Raw genomic sequence first — 14,849 nt, 5'->3', positions numbered from 1 at the left:
GTCGCTCCGACTTCAGAGCGTACTCCCTGTACTACTTGGATCCGACTTGGTAGGCGACCTGTACCATAGAAATCAATGGAAGTCGCCTCCAAGTCGGATCTCTCTGTAAAGTCAAGCGACTTTGCAGGGAAAACCCCTCCCTCCCCCCCTCCCTCCTAGAGAGCTGATTGGCCACAGGCAAAGTCGCCTGTCATGCAGGCGACTTCAAGTCGCCTTGTAATTTGCTAAAGTCGCGTCGAAGTCGCGTCGAAGTCGCGTCGAAGTCGCGTCGAAGTCGCCGTGCAAAGTCGCGCTGAAGTCGTGTTGCCCCAGTGTGAACCGAGCCTAACAGGTTTTCTTATAAGATTGCACCGTAATTTGGCTCCACCCATCTTCCCATCAACTCTGACCAGCTTCCCTGTCCCTGAAGAAAATCATCCCCACAACATGATGCTGCCACCACCATTTTTCACAGTGGGGATGGTGTGTTCAGGGTGATGTGCAGTGTTAGTTTTCCTCCACACATAGCGTTTTGCTTTTAGGCCAAAAAGTTCAATTTTGGTCTCATCTGACCAGAGCACCTTCTTCCACATGTTTACCGTGTCCTCCACATGGCTTCTTGCAAACAGGACTTCTTATGGCTTTCTTTGTAGACAGCATGACTAATAGTTGTCCTGTGGAGAGATTCTCCCACCTGAGCTGTGGATCTCTGCAGCTCCTCCAGAGTTACCATGGACCTCTTGGCTGCTTCTCTGATTAATGTTCTCCTTGCCCGGCCGGTCAGTTTAGGTGGACGGCCATGTCTTGGTAGGTTTGCAGTTGTGCCGTACTCTTTCCATTTTCGGATGATGGATTGAACAGGGCTCTGTGAGATGTTCAAAGCTTGGGATATTTATTTATAACCTAAACCTGCTTTAAACTTCTCCACAACTGTATCCCTTACCTGTCTGGTGTGTTCCTTGGCCTTCATGATGCTGTTTGTTCACTAAGGTTCTCTAACAAACCTCTGAGGGCTTGACAGAACAGCTGTATTTATACTGAGATTAAATGACACACAGGTGGAGTCTATTTACTAATTAGGTGACTACTGAAGGCAATTGGTTCCACTAGATTTTAGTTAGGGGTATCAGAGTAAAAGGGGGCTGAATATAAATACACACCACACTTTTCATATATTTATTTGTAAAACATTTAGAAAACCATTTATCATTTTCCATCCACTTCACAATTATGTGCCACCTTGTGTTGGTCTATCACAAAAAATCCTAATAAAATACATTTACGTTTTTGGTTGTAAAATGACAAAATTTGGAAAATTTCAAGGGGTGTGAATACTTTTTCAAGGTACAGTATATACAGGGCTTTTTTTCTAAAAGAATAGGTGCAGGAACTCCCCATTTCTGAGTCACCTCTTTTTTCCGCCCCCTACCCACACCTGAGCACCATTCCTTGGTTCCACCCCCTACCCACTTCCCAATGCTGCCCTTTTAGAGAATACAGAACCAGGTATTAATTTTGTGGTGCTAATTAATTTGTATGGAATTTGGTAATAAAAGCAGTAAAATAGATCCCCTGCAGCCAGCAACAATAGAGTCCCTGTCAGCAACAATAGATCCCCCAACAATGGACCACCTGTAACAAAATTGCCCCATCATACGTCACCATCAAAATTGCCCCATCATACTGCTCCATCAAAATTGCCCCCCATCAAAATTGCCACATCATACTGCCCTATCAAAACTGCAACCATCAAAATCAAATTGCCCCATCATACTGCCACCATCAAAATTGCCACATTACAACTGCCCCCATCATACTGCCAGCATCAAAACTGCCCCCATCATACTGCCAGCATCAAAACTGCCCCCATCATACTGCCAGCATCAAAACTGCCCCCATCATACTGCCAGCATCAAAACTGCCCCCATCATACTGCCAGCATCAAAACTGCCCCCATCATACTGCCAGCATCAAAACTGCCCCCATCATACTGCCAGCATCAAAACTGCCCCCATCATACTGCCAGCATCAAAACTGCCCCCATCATACTGCCAGCATCAAAACTGCCCCCATCATACTGCCAGCATCAAAACTGCCCCCATCATACTGCCAGCATCAAAACTGCCCCCATCATACTGCCAGCATCAAAACTGCCCCCATCATACTGCCAGCATCAAAACTGCCCCCATCATACTGCCAGCATCAAAACTGCCCCCATCATACTGCCAGCATCAAAACTGCCCCCATCATACTGCCAGCATCAAAACTGCCCCCATCATACTGCCAGCATCAAAACTGCCCCCATCATACTGCCAGCATCAAAACTGCCCCCATCATACTGCCAGCATCAAAACTGCCCCATCATACTGCCAGCATCAAAACTGCCCCCATCATACTGCCAGCATCAAAACTGCCCCCATCATACTGCCAGCATCAAAACTGCCCCCATCATACTGCCAGCATCAAAACTGCCCCCATCATACTGCCAGCATCAAAACTGCCCCCATCATACTGCCAGCATCAAAACTGCCCCCATCATACTGCCAGCATCAAAACTGCCCCCATCATACTGCCAGCATCAAAACTGCCCCCATCATACTGCCAGCATCAAAACTGCCCCCATCATACTGCCAGCATCAAAACTGCCCCCATCATACTGCCAGCATCAAAACTGCCCCCATCATACTGCCAGCATCAAAACTGCCCCCATCATACTGCCAGCATCAAAACTGCCCCCATCATACTGCCAGCATCAAAACTGCCCCCATCATACTGCCAGCATCAAAACTGCCCCCATCATACTGCCAGCATCAAAACTGCCCCCATCATACTGCCAGCATCAAAACTGCCCCCATCATACTGCCAGCATCAAAACTGCCCCCATCATACTGCCAGCATCAAAACTGCCCCCATCATACTGCCAGCATCAAAACTGCCCCCATCATACTGCCAGCATCAAAACTGCCCCCATCATACTGCCAGCATCAAAACTGCCCCCATCATACTGCCAGCATCAAAACTGCCCCCATCATACTGCCAGCATCAAAACTGCCCCCATCATACTGCCAGCATCAAAACTGCCCCCATCATACTGCCAGCATCAAAACTGCCCCCATCATACTGCCAGCATCAAAACTGCCCCCATCATACTGCCAGCATCAAAACTGCCCCCATCATACTGCCAGCATCAAAACTGCCCCCATCATACTGCCAGCATCAAAACTGCCCCCATCATACTGCCAGCATCAAAACTGCCCCCATCATACTGCCAGCATCAAAACTGCCCCCATCATACTGCCAGCATCAAAACTGCCCCCATCATACTGCCAGCATCAAAACTGCCCCCATCATACTGCCAGCATCAAAACTGCCCCCATCATACTGCCAGCATCAAAACTGCCCCCATCATACTGCCAGCATCAAAACTGCCCCCATCATACTGCCAGCATCAAAACTGCCCCCATCATACTGCCAGCATCAAAACTGCCCCCATCATACTGCCAGCATCAAAACTGCCCCCATCATACTGCCAGCATCAAAACTGCCCCCATCATACTGCCAGCATCAAAACTGCCCCCATCATACTGCCAGCATCAAAACTGCCCCATTATACTGCCAGCATCAAAACTGCCCCATTATACTGCCACCATCAAAACTGCCCCATTATACTGCCACCATCAAAACTGCCACCATCAAAACTGCCCCATTATACTGCCACCATCAAAACTGCCCCATTATACTGCCACCATCAAAACTGCCCCATTATACTGCCACCATCAAAACTGCCCCATTATACTGCCACCATCAAAACTGCCACCATCAAAACTGCCACCATCAAAACTGCCACCATCAAAACTGCCACCATCAAAACTGCCACCATCAAAACTGCCACCATCAAAATTGTCCCCACCAAAATTTGGGATTTTCTTTTACTTCCACTCTTGATGATGATAAACAGGACAAATAGGGAGTGAGAATCTCCCTAATGGGAGTGCAGACAGCAATAAAAACTGACAGGGGTTCTAATCCCTCTCCACTCTATTCAAAGATTAAAAAAAAAAAAAAAAAAAAAAAAAAGTTTTGCTTTAGTTACATTTCATTATTAAAAAAAAAAAAAAAAAAAATCGGTTGAATTGACTTGGTAAGGAACGTGGCACCAATGATCATCCATCAATCCACTGAATACAATATATTGAATTTTTTTTTAACATAATAAAATATATTGGAAAATACAGCCAATAAAAAAAAAAAAAAACAGAAAATCCAATGAGGCCGATTTACAGACCCTGCTACTGGAACTCCCCTTAGCAACCAGCTATGTGTACTCTATGGTTACAAATTCTACATTTGCTCTCCATGTGGTAAACAAGCCTGTGAATACAATTACAATCCTCTAAGAAGAGCCCATCTAGCCTTGTGTTTTACCAAGGGTGGCCATACACAATACAATCTGATTGTATAAACGCATTTACCAAAACTATGTAATATGATAAACCTTTACAATCCAATCAACTTCTATACAATCACACAGGCCTTTATATTTTATAGTAGTTAGTAGATCTAATGGAGATTGCACAGATTGTACAGTCAGGTACAATACTAAAAAATATGAGAATATATTTAATCAGAACTGCATTGGGACGTGTTTACAATCAGTCTGCACACTATAACGCACGTATGCTGGTGTGTGTGTTTTGTTAAGGTGGTGTGATGAGTTGTACTTTTAAAATTTTCACTTTATTAAAGTGTCACAAAACGACCCGTCATTCCACTCTATGCATGGCAGCAGACTGCGACACAACGAGGTCTGTTGTGCTGCAAAAAAAGGCAGAAATGCTGAATATTTAGTGAAGGAATCTCAATGTACATAGATAATGGCTGTTTTCTGTGTGCTCTTGCTCTTGCATCAAGCCTGTATCTCCATAGCAACAGCTCCATAGCAACAGCTCCATAGCAACAAAAGCCGTTATTTTTCTGGCCAGGTGCCAAGACCACCACTGTGATGTCATAGTACCATGTGATCAGCAGGATAAATAAATATAGAAGCCTCAGAGCAGAGAGCTCATATTGTGAGTTGCTTCTGTGCAGTAAACACCTATTTTGTGTGTGCTACATAGTGTATATTACCTCACATTAGTTCTTGTACGTTTATTCGTATATTTAATTGCACGTTTTCACGTGATTTTAATCGCGTTTGTAAGCTTGCGTTTTCGATAGCTTTTTGCTATTTTTCCAAGATGTTACTACGTCGATTTTCCGGTGTTAACCTACGTGAGCAGTGGCTGAAATCAGCCGCAGGACAAGCTCACACCAAAAAGCTTCAAAAAGAAATGGAAAAAGAAGAAGCATTGAAAAAACGGATCAAAGAAGAGAAACCAAAGGATGTCTTTGAGTTTATCAAGGGCCGTTTCCCTTCTGCCCGTGAACCTCCCTACAAGCCGGAGAAGGTTTTAGCCCGCAATATAGATCATTATGTTGTAGCTCCACCTACGCAGCTCTCAGAAGAAGAGCACTGGCGCATTGGGTGTGAGAAATACCGATATATTGTACACTCAGGAGGCCAAACCCCACGTGGCGAACAATGCAGATTATTTGGATCGCCAATCTATAAAGATTTAGACATTTATTCTACCATGCTAAATGATGAAGATCTAACAGAATTAAAGGAATTCATCAAAGATAAATATGGGAAATATGAGATAAAAATAGAACCAGAACCAGAGGGCAAAAAGACAGAGACAACTCGTCTGCCTCAAAAGACACAAGACACAAAGCCCAAACCAGTTGATGTTGTGCAGGAAGCCTTCACAGGGCACAACTATGAACTTTTGCAGGAGTCCTGCAGAGTAAAAAGGGAACAGTTCCAAAGATATGATATGAAACTATCAACTAAACCCACAATTCCAAGCTTGGCAACAAAAGGAGCAGCTTCTGAAGATAAAAAGCCACTTGGTAGAGATTTAACAGCCATGGAGGACACACCAGGGCATTTTGTGCATAAAGCGCATGAAGGGTACAGCCTTGCAAAGTATAAACATTTGCAGGAGTTATGCAGGGTAAAGAGAGAGGAGTACGAAAAATCCTCCATGACACCGTCAACTTTACCCAAAATTCCAAGCCTGGCAAAAAAAGGAGCGGCTTCTGAAGATAAAAAGCCACTTCATAGAGATTTAAAAGCCACGGAGGACACAAAGCCCAAACCATGGCATGCTGTGCAGGAAGTCATCACTGGGTACAGCAAAGCAAAGGATGAACATTTGCAGGAGTTATGCAGATTAAAGAGGGAACAGTCCGAAAAATCCTCCAGGACACCGTTAACTTTACCAAAAATTCCAGGCCTGGCAAAAAAAGGAGCGGCTTCTGAAGATAAAAAGCCACTTCATAGAGATTTAAAAGCCACGGAGGACACAAAGCCCAAACCATGGCATGCTGTGCAGGAAGTCATCACTGGGTACAGCAAAGCAAAGGATGAACATTTGCAGGAGTTATGCAGATTAAAGAGGGAACAGTCCGAAAAATCCTCCAGGACACCGTTAACTTTACCAAAAATTCCAGGCCTGGCAAAAAAAGGAGCGGCTTCTGAAGATAAAAAGCCACTTTGTAGAGATTTAAAATCCACGGAGGAGGACACAACGCCCAAACCATGGCATGTTGTGCAGGAAGCCATTAAAGGGCACAGAAAAGCAAAGGATGAACGTTTGCTGGAGATATGCAGTTTATGCAGAGAAGAGTACGAAAAATCCTCCAGCACACCGTTAACTTTACCCAAAATTCCAATCCTGGCAAAAAAAGGAGCGGCTTCTGAAGATAAAAAGCCACTTCATAGAGATTTAAAAGCCACGGAGGAGGGCACAACGCCCAAACCAGGGCATTTTGTGCACAAAGACAAAGGGTACAGCAGAGCAAAGTATGAACATGTGCAGGAGTTATGCAGATTAAAGAGAGAACAGTCCGAAATACCCTTGCGGCCACCGCCAACTTTACCCGAAATTCCAAGGCTGGTAACAAAAGGAGAAGCACTTCTTAGAGATATAAGAGCCATGGAGGCGGCCAAAACGCCCGAAACAGGGCATTTTGTGCAAAAAGCCAAAGGGTACATCCGATCAAAGTATAAACGTTTGCAGGAGTTTTGCAGAATAAAGAGAAAACAGTCCGAAAAATCCTCCAGCACACCGTTAACTTTACCAAAAATTCCAAGCCTGGCAAAAAAAGGAGCAGCTTCTGAAGACAAAGCGATTCCATGGTGGAAAAAGCACGCCGATAAAGTGATGCTGCCTAAACCACCTCCACCAAGAGACGGCGGCACAACTCCTCTTGTAGCCAAGCACCGAAGATTTAAACGTCGAGATGTTCCCAAACCGGGTTCAGATGAAGAGATTACTGAAGGGAAGACCGTGGATGCAGCCCAGGTAGAAGAGAATAAGGAAGGCTGCCAAGAATAAATAATGCTGCTAAAGGACAACATTGAAAATACATCATTTTTTATAATACAATGCTTGGGGGGGTTTAAGGGAGAACCCAACACAAACCAACCAAGTCTATCAGGACTTCAGTCTATTACCCCAAGCTTGCTGTATAATAGAAGACGCCCGATATGGGTTTTTCTCTGGCCGATTTTTGCGGCTGATATTTTTGGATGGGGATGCATTGTGGAGAGGGATGGATGGAGCTGGCCGTGGATGGGGGGGGGGGGGATGCGTTGTGGAGAGGGAGGGATGGAGCTGGCCGTGGATGGGGGGGGGGGATGCGTTGTGGAGAGGGATGGATGGAGCTGGCCGTGGATGGGGGGGGGGGATGCGTTGTGGAGAGGGATGGATGGAGCTGGCCGTGGATGGGGGGGGGGATGCGTTGTGGAGAGGGATGGATGGAGCTGGCCGTGGATGGGGGGGGGGATGCGTTGTGGAGAGGGATGGATGGAGCTGGCCGTGGATGGGGGGGGGATGCGTTGTGGAGAGGGATGGATGGAGCTGGCCGTGGATGGGGGGGGGGGGGATGCGTTGTGGAGAGGGATGGATGGAGCTGGCCGTGGATGGGGGGGGGATGCGTTGTGGAGAGGGATGGATGGAGCTGGCCGTGGATGGGGGGGGGGATGCGTTGTGGAGAGGGAGGGATGGATGGGGAGTTTCCCAGAACACTCCCCAGAAGACAACGCGAAGAGGAGGAGACTGGAGATCACTGCGGTGTAGGAAGTTTCAGATTAGGACGATCTGCCTAGCAACAGCCATTTCCGGTAAGTTAAAATTTTAATTTTTTTCCTCCAAATTTTTAGGAAGATTTTTATGCAATTTTTATTTTTAGGGTGGACCTCCCCTTTAAATAATGTCTGCAGGGGGCACAGCAGCACACATGACATTTCTGTGACTTGCCCTCCTCCATCCATGCTGCTTTCAAATTTTGTTTGGGTGCAACGTCGCACGCCCGCGCAATTGTCAGTTAAAGCAACGCAGTGCCGAATCGCAAAAAACGGCATGGTCATTAGGGGGGGGGGGGGTTAAATCCTTCCGGGGGTGAAGTGGTATTTAAGCTGCTGCGCAAATATTGTGTGGCCTACAAAAATTGCAACAGCCGCCATTTTATTCTCCAGGACCTCTGCTTTCATGGTTGGGGGTTCTAAGTGATTTTGTAGCTCAGACCCCCCCCATGTGTGTGAGAAGAGTCAGGACTGCTCTGATTGGCTGCTCTAGTGAATGGAGCTCAGTGCGGTCTATAGTGGATGAGATCTCCATAGAGAAGGGCCTGCGCTCACCTCCCGGGCGTTCTCCTGTCCCACCAGCCCGGCGGCCGCCTGCTTGGCCATGCCGCTCTCATCCAGGCCCAGGCCCTTCACATGGCTGTGTGCGGCGATACGCTGGGTCTTCGTGGTGCTCTTCACCTCCTCGATCTTCATGGTTCCGGTGCTCGGGGGGGCTCTCGGTAGTCCTGCGCTCTCTCGGTTCTCCTCACTTCCTCTATGCGCACACCGGAGCGAGATTCCCGGGCTCCAAGGCGCCCTAGCATGCGGTTGCCAGAGCCTCTGCCAATGCCCGCCCACCCCGTTGTCTGATTTGTCAGCGGCTGCTCTTTCTGAGCGCTGATTGGGCCGACCAAGTGTCAGTCTCTTTGGAGGCAGCGACTTCCGCTTGTGTTGCTGTGATCACTTTTTGGCCTTAGCAACGAGGCCTGGGGGGGATACAACAGCCTGAGCTGTAGTGATGGGGGGTGATGGGAGGGGAGGAGGTTATAGGAGGCAATACACAGAATGAGTTTATATATTGTCCGTCAGAAATAAAATGTTGTAAATAAAAGTTATAAATCCATAAACGGCTTCAATAATCATCTACTGCTGTATTGTATCTCATGAGACTCGCATGCCAATGGCTATTTATTTATTATATATATTTATTTATTTGGGTATAAGACATGCACGAAAATTTTGTTCGTACGATGCCAGATCGTACGATTTTCGTTTAATCAGTACGGCTATCGTTCGAAAATGCAATACAAATGTATTACAACACATGACATGACTTCCAAATTTTTATTCTGTCGTGGACATCTTTCAGCACTGTTGCACTTTCAATGACAATTGCGCAGTCATGCTACACTGTACCCAAACTAAATTTTTATCATTTTCTTCCCACAAATAGAGCTTTCTTTTGGTGGCATTTGATCACCTCTGGGGTTTTTATTTTTTACTAAACAAACTAAAAAAGACCCACATTTTTGAAAAAAAAAAAAGTTTATTTTTAGTCATCCCTCTGTCCCTGTCATCTTGGGATTATTTATTGTCCCTTGCACTGGAATTTTGAACTTTTCTCTCCATGTTGTATAAAATATATATATAATGTAGGTGAAGGTGCTAAATCTGATTCTTCTTTTTTATTGCAGATGTACGCAGACACAGCTCACAAGGCAGAACTACCCCAGTGAGTGAGACAGAATATGAAAGCTATTTTTGTTTTTGGAGCTTCTGAATCACCATCAATGTAGCTGGAAAACCAAGACAATTGGTTGTTACTAGAAGAAGGACATCCCAAAAAGGACATCCATGCGGGTGCAGTTGCGCAGACGCACCATGTGTGCGTTCGGGGCTGTGCATCGGCACCCACACAGATGTCACATTGGGTAGGCTTTTGAGCTGTGTGTTGAAATGGCTATGAGGGGAGGTTGGAACTCTTTTTGTCTTCAGAGGCGGGAGGAGTCTTTCCAGCATTCTTTAGGCTTTCTCTGCTGGAGAAATGAGAACTCTTCCCACCAGTGAGGTCCTTCATGGAGAAGACCAAGGCCTTACTCACACAGGGTGTATGAATCTGTACCCTGTGTGGGGGCTGAGTTAACCCCAAAAAGGACATCCATGCGGGTGCAGTTGCGCAGACGCACCCTGGGTGCGTTCGGGGCTGTGCATCGGTACCCACACAGATGTCACATTGGGTAGGCTTTTGAGGCGTTTGTTGGACCAGCTATATGGGCAGGTTAAAGGCCGGTATGTTTTCGAGGCGTGTGTTAAAACGGCTATGAGGGGCAGGAGGGGGCAGAGTGACAGGAGGGGGGCAGGATGACAGGAGTGGGGCAGAGTGACAGGAGGGGGGCAGAGTTATAGGAGGGGGCAGGATGACAGGAGGGGGGCAGGGTGACAGGAGGGGGGCAGGGTGACAGGAGGGGGGCAGAGTGACAGGAGGGGGCAGGGTGACAGGAGGGGGGCAGAGTGACAGGAGGGGGGCAGAGTGACAGGAGGGGAGCAGGGTGACAGGAGGGGGGCAGAGTGAAAGGAGGGGGGCAGGATGACAGGAGGGGGGCAGGGTGACAGGAGGGGGGCATAGTGACAGGAGGGGGCAGGGTGACAGGAGGGGGGCAGAGTGACAGGAGGGGGGCAGAGTGACAGGAGGGGAGCAGGGTGACAGGAGGGGGGCAGAGTGAAAGGAGGGGGGCAGGGTGACAGGAGGGGGGCAGAGTGAAAGGAGGGGGGCAGGATGACAGGAGGGGGGCAGAGTGACACGAGGGGAGCAGGGTGACAGGAGGGGGGCAGAGTGACAGGAGGGGAGCAGGGTGACAGGAGGGGGCAGAGTGACAGGAGGGGAGCAGGGTGACAGGAGGGGGCAGAGTGACAGGAGGGGAGCAGAATGAAAGGAGGGGGGCAGGCAGTGTGACAGGAGGGGGCAGAGTGACAGGAGGGGGGCAGAGTTATAGGAGGGGGCAGGATGACAGGAGGGGGGCAGGGTGACAGGAGGGGGGCAGAGTGACAGGAGGGGGCAGGGTGACAGGAGGGGGGCAGAGTGACAGGAGGGGGGCAGAGTGACAGGAGGGGAGCAGGGTGACAGGAGGGGGGCAGAGTGAAAGGAGGGGGCAGGATGACAGGAGGGGGGCAGGGTGACAGGAGGGGGGCAGGGTGACAGGAGGGGGGCAGAGTGACAGGAGGGGGCAGGGTGACAGGAGGGGGGCAGAGTGACAGGAGGGGGGCAGAGTGACAGGAGGGGAGCAGGGTGACAGGAGGGGGGCAGAGTGAAAGGAGGGGGGCAGGATGACAGGAGGGGGGCAGAGTGACAGGAGGGGGGCAGAGTGACACGAGGGGAGCAGGGTGACAGGAGGGGGGCAGAGTGACAGGAGGGGAGCAGGGTGACAGGAGGGGGCAGAGTGACAGGAGGGGAGCAGAATGAAAGGAGGGGGGCAGGCAGTGTGACAGGAGGGGGCAGAGTGACAAGAGGGGGGCAGGATGACAGGAGAGAGGCAGGATGACAGGAGGGGGGGCAGGCAGTGTGACAGGAGGGGGCAGAGTGACAGGAGGGCGGTTGACAGAGTGACAGAAGGGGCAGGATGATAGGAGGACCTGTGAAGTGGACACACTATTCTATGCAGGACACTGTATTATGCTGGCACTGGGCCTGACTCCCGATCATCACATACAACACAGAGGTGATAGCAAAGAATCCTAAGAATTCCCCCTCTCCCCCCTCCCTCCTCGGTTCAGTTTTTCTTACCCAGCCAAGTATTGTGGCTGTAGCTGATTATGCGGCTGGTCTTCTGCATGGTCTGTTCACGGTCAGCTGTCTGTGTGATAAATGACATGCTGATCGGCCGATCATGGAGCTCCCATCCCCGATCCAGCATGCTCCTCCAATTCTTCACTGACACCCGAACACTGACAGGGCACTGTTGGTCAGACTCTTTCTTCTATAGCGGTCTCCTCCTCTGTAAAGTTTTCCAGGGTTCGAGTGCCCTCACTCTCAGTGTTTGCCGGGCACCTTTTCTCCTCCTGTAGGATCCTGTGCATTGCCTGAGAAAGGATCGTCAGGATACTATAGAAGCAGCGTTGGGACTGATTAAATTGTCCAAACTGCTGTATTTCCTGAAACCCAGGCGGCAGGAGACCCAGACATGTGATTCAAAATTACTCTAAACCCGTACTGTCCGGGTGAATCCCGGACAGTTGGCAACCCTACGATACTCCCTCCAGCAGGAATATTACACCCATACTCCCCCCAGCAGGAATATTACACCTATACTCCCTCCAGCAGGAATATTACACCCATACTCCCTCCAGCAGGAATATTACACCCATACTCCCCCCCCCAGCAGGAATATTACACCCATACTCCCCCCAGCAGGAATATTACACCTATACTTCCCCCAGCAGGAATATTACTCCCATACTTCCCCCCAGCAGGAATATTGCACCGACACCCCACCATCCTGACACTGATGGGGATCTCTACTGACCCACTGTGTGCTGATAGGAATCCTGCTGCAGGTATCTGGGAACATTTCATAGCCAGCATCACTCTGCTGTCTCCTTCTATCAGCATGTTCCCTGTCATCATAATGGCACACAACTCCTCTGATTGGCTCCTGTAAATAAATAAATAATAATTAAAAAAAAGAAAAAAATAATATTATTATTATTAATCACTTCCCCCGGGTCGCTGTCATATGACGACCCTGGACTTTCAGTGGAGATATCAGGATGACGGGTGCAGCTGCAGGCATCATCCACATACTGTATCTTTGTTTTCAGTCAGTGATTTCCTGCAATGTAAAAGCCGTCATAGTGTCTGTTTAGCTGTACGATTGCTTTTACAGGCAGTGAGAGGGGATGGAGTCCTCAAGGTTTTTGGGGTGAGGGGGACAGGGCATGAGGGGGATGGGCCCTCGAGGTGTTCGGGGTGAGAGGAATGGGCCCTCAAGGTGTTCGGGGTGAGGGGCATGAGCCCTCAAGGTGTTCCGGGTGAGGGGGACAGGGCATGAGGGGGATGGGCCCTCGAGGTGTTCGGGGTGAGGGGCATGAGCCCTCAAGGTGTTCCGGGTGAGGGGGACGGGCTCTCGGGGTGAGGGAGATGGGCTCTCGGGTGAGGGGGATGGGCCCTCAAGGTGTTCGGGGTGAGGGGGATGGGCCCTCAAGGTGTTTGGGGTGAGGGGGATGGGCCCTCGGGGTGTTTGGGGTGAGGGGGATGGGCCCTCGGGGTAAGGGGGTGGGCCCTCAGGGTGTTTGGAGTGAGGGGGGTGGGCCCTCAGGGTGTTCAGGATGAGGGGGATGGGCCCTTGGGGTGTTGTGGATCGGGACAATGGGCACCACGCTTGGCTGTGGTGAGGTTGGCCTACGGTTTGCTGAGTTGAACGTTGTCATGCTCTCCTCTCACATGGTGCCCCGTCACCCCATCGATAGGGCCTGCATGAGCGGCTGCCACTGGTACCAGCAATGTTGGCCCAAGCACAGGTTTGCGGCACAGGTATCCCGCAGTTCTCTGCTGGGCCTTAAAGCCCTGGTAGAATTTTTTGGCACATCTGTGTACATGCCAGGTGCTCAAAGATGGTGGCACAGGGGTAGGGTTGCCACTTTTTCTTTTTTTCTTCAAGCCAAACCCGAACACTTTAGCGGTGCACAGCAAAAAAATTTCTTTTACCATACTATAGGCATGTAACAGACCTGGGAGACCTTTGGGCACTCCAAATGCCGCGTACACACGATCAATTTTCTCGTCGGAAAAAGATATGACGGCTTTTCCGATGGGATTTTGCTCAAGTTTGCCTTGCATACACACAGTCACGCAAAAGTTCGCTGAAAATACAAGAACGCGGTGAAGTACAACACTACGGCGAGCCGAGAAAATGACGTTCAATGCTTCTGAGCATGCGTCGAATTGTTTCCGAGCATGCGTAGGAATTTTACGCGTCGGAATTGCCACAGACGATCGCGTGTTCGGATAGGAACTTTTCCCGACCGAAAACTAGAGAACATGCTCTCAATCTTTTGCTGGCTGGAATTCCGCCAGCAAAAGACCGATGGAGCATACACACGGTCGCATTTTCCGACGAAAAACTCTCATCGGTCTTTTGCGGGCCGAAATTCCAATCGTGTGTACGTGGCATAAGAGAATAGTAATGCAGCGTGCATAGTGCCCCTTCACCCTCCTGTCAGGCCCTGTTCTGAGACACATTCCTGTCTGAATATTGTGTCCGGGTTTCAGGTGGACTGAAACCCGGACACATAATTCAAAACCCGAACTGTCCGGGTGAATCCCAGACAGGTGGCAACCCTACACAGGGGAGGAAGGGTGGGGCAACAATTTCAGGGGACTGAAGTTCAATCAATGAACTCATCACTGGGTCCCTGTGCTTCTCTAAAATGTTTCTGTTTTCAATACATGCAATATTTTAGTTGCAGTAATGTCATCACTGTGTCTCCGTGCTTCTCTATGTAATGCAGGCAGATCATGGCTGGTGGAAGGGGTGTCGACTGTACAGAGCTTCTTGAAATCATCACAGCACCCGGCCTCAGTACTCCTCCCAAGAGCCCTCAGCCCTGAGAAGTGGGTTGAGTCTAGGGAGGAGTTATGCAAATATCAAAATGCCTTGGTAGGTGGATGTCAGTCTGGAGGAGTGGACGCTCCCAGGAAGGC

The 14,849-nt window shown here is 49.2% G+C and overlaps 1 protein-coding gene across 2 annotated transcripts in view; it reads right to left on the bottom strand.

Moving 5' to 3' along the window:
* Positions 1 to 12,040, bottom strand: part of RUVBL1 (RuvB like AAA ATPase 1) — a 52,842-nt gene extending 40,802 nt beyond the window's left edge. Inside the window, exon 1 of one of the 2 annotated variants that reach the window (XM_073591895.1) lies at positions 11,934 to 12,040. Coding sequence is in view for 1 of the 2 variants with exons in the window: in XM_073591896.1 (XP_073447997.1) it covers positions 8,726 to 8,866 (141 nt within the window). In the remaining variant the exon portion in view is untranslated. Of the gene's footprint in view, positions 1 to 8,725; positions 9,044 to 11,933 lie in introns of those variants that run through there. The other variant, XM_073591896.1, reaches the window with a different exon arrangement.
* Positions 12,041 to 14,849: the final 2,809 nt, after the last annotated feature.

The sequence above is a fragment of the Aquarana catesbeiana genome, linkage group LG07 (genome assembly GCF_042186555.1).
Source record: "Aquarana catesbeiana isolate 2022-GZ linkage group LG07, ASM4218655v1, whole genome shotgun sequence".
NCBI classification, from domain to species: Eukaryota; Metazoa; Chordata; class Amphibia; order Anura; family Ranidae; genus Aquarana; species Aquarana catesbeiana.
Note: the sequence above shows the minus strand (reverse complement) of the source record. Positions and strands in the feature narration are given on the sequence as shown.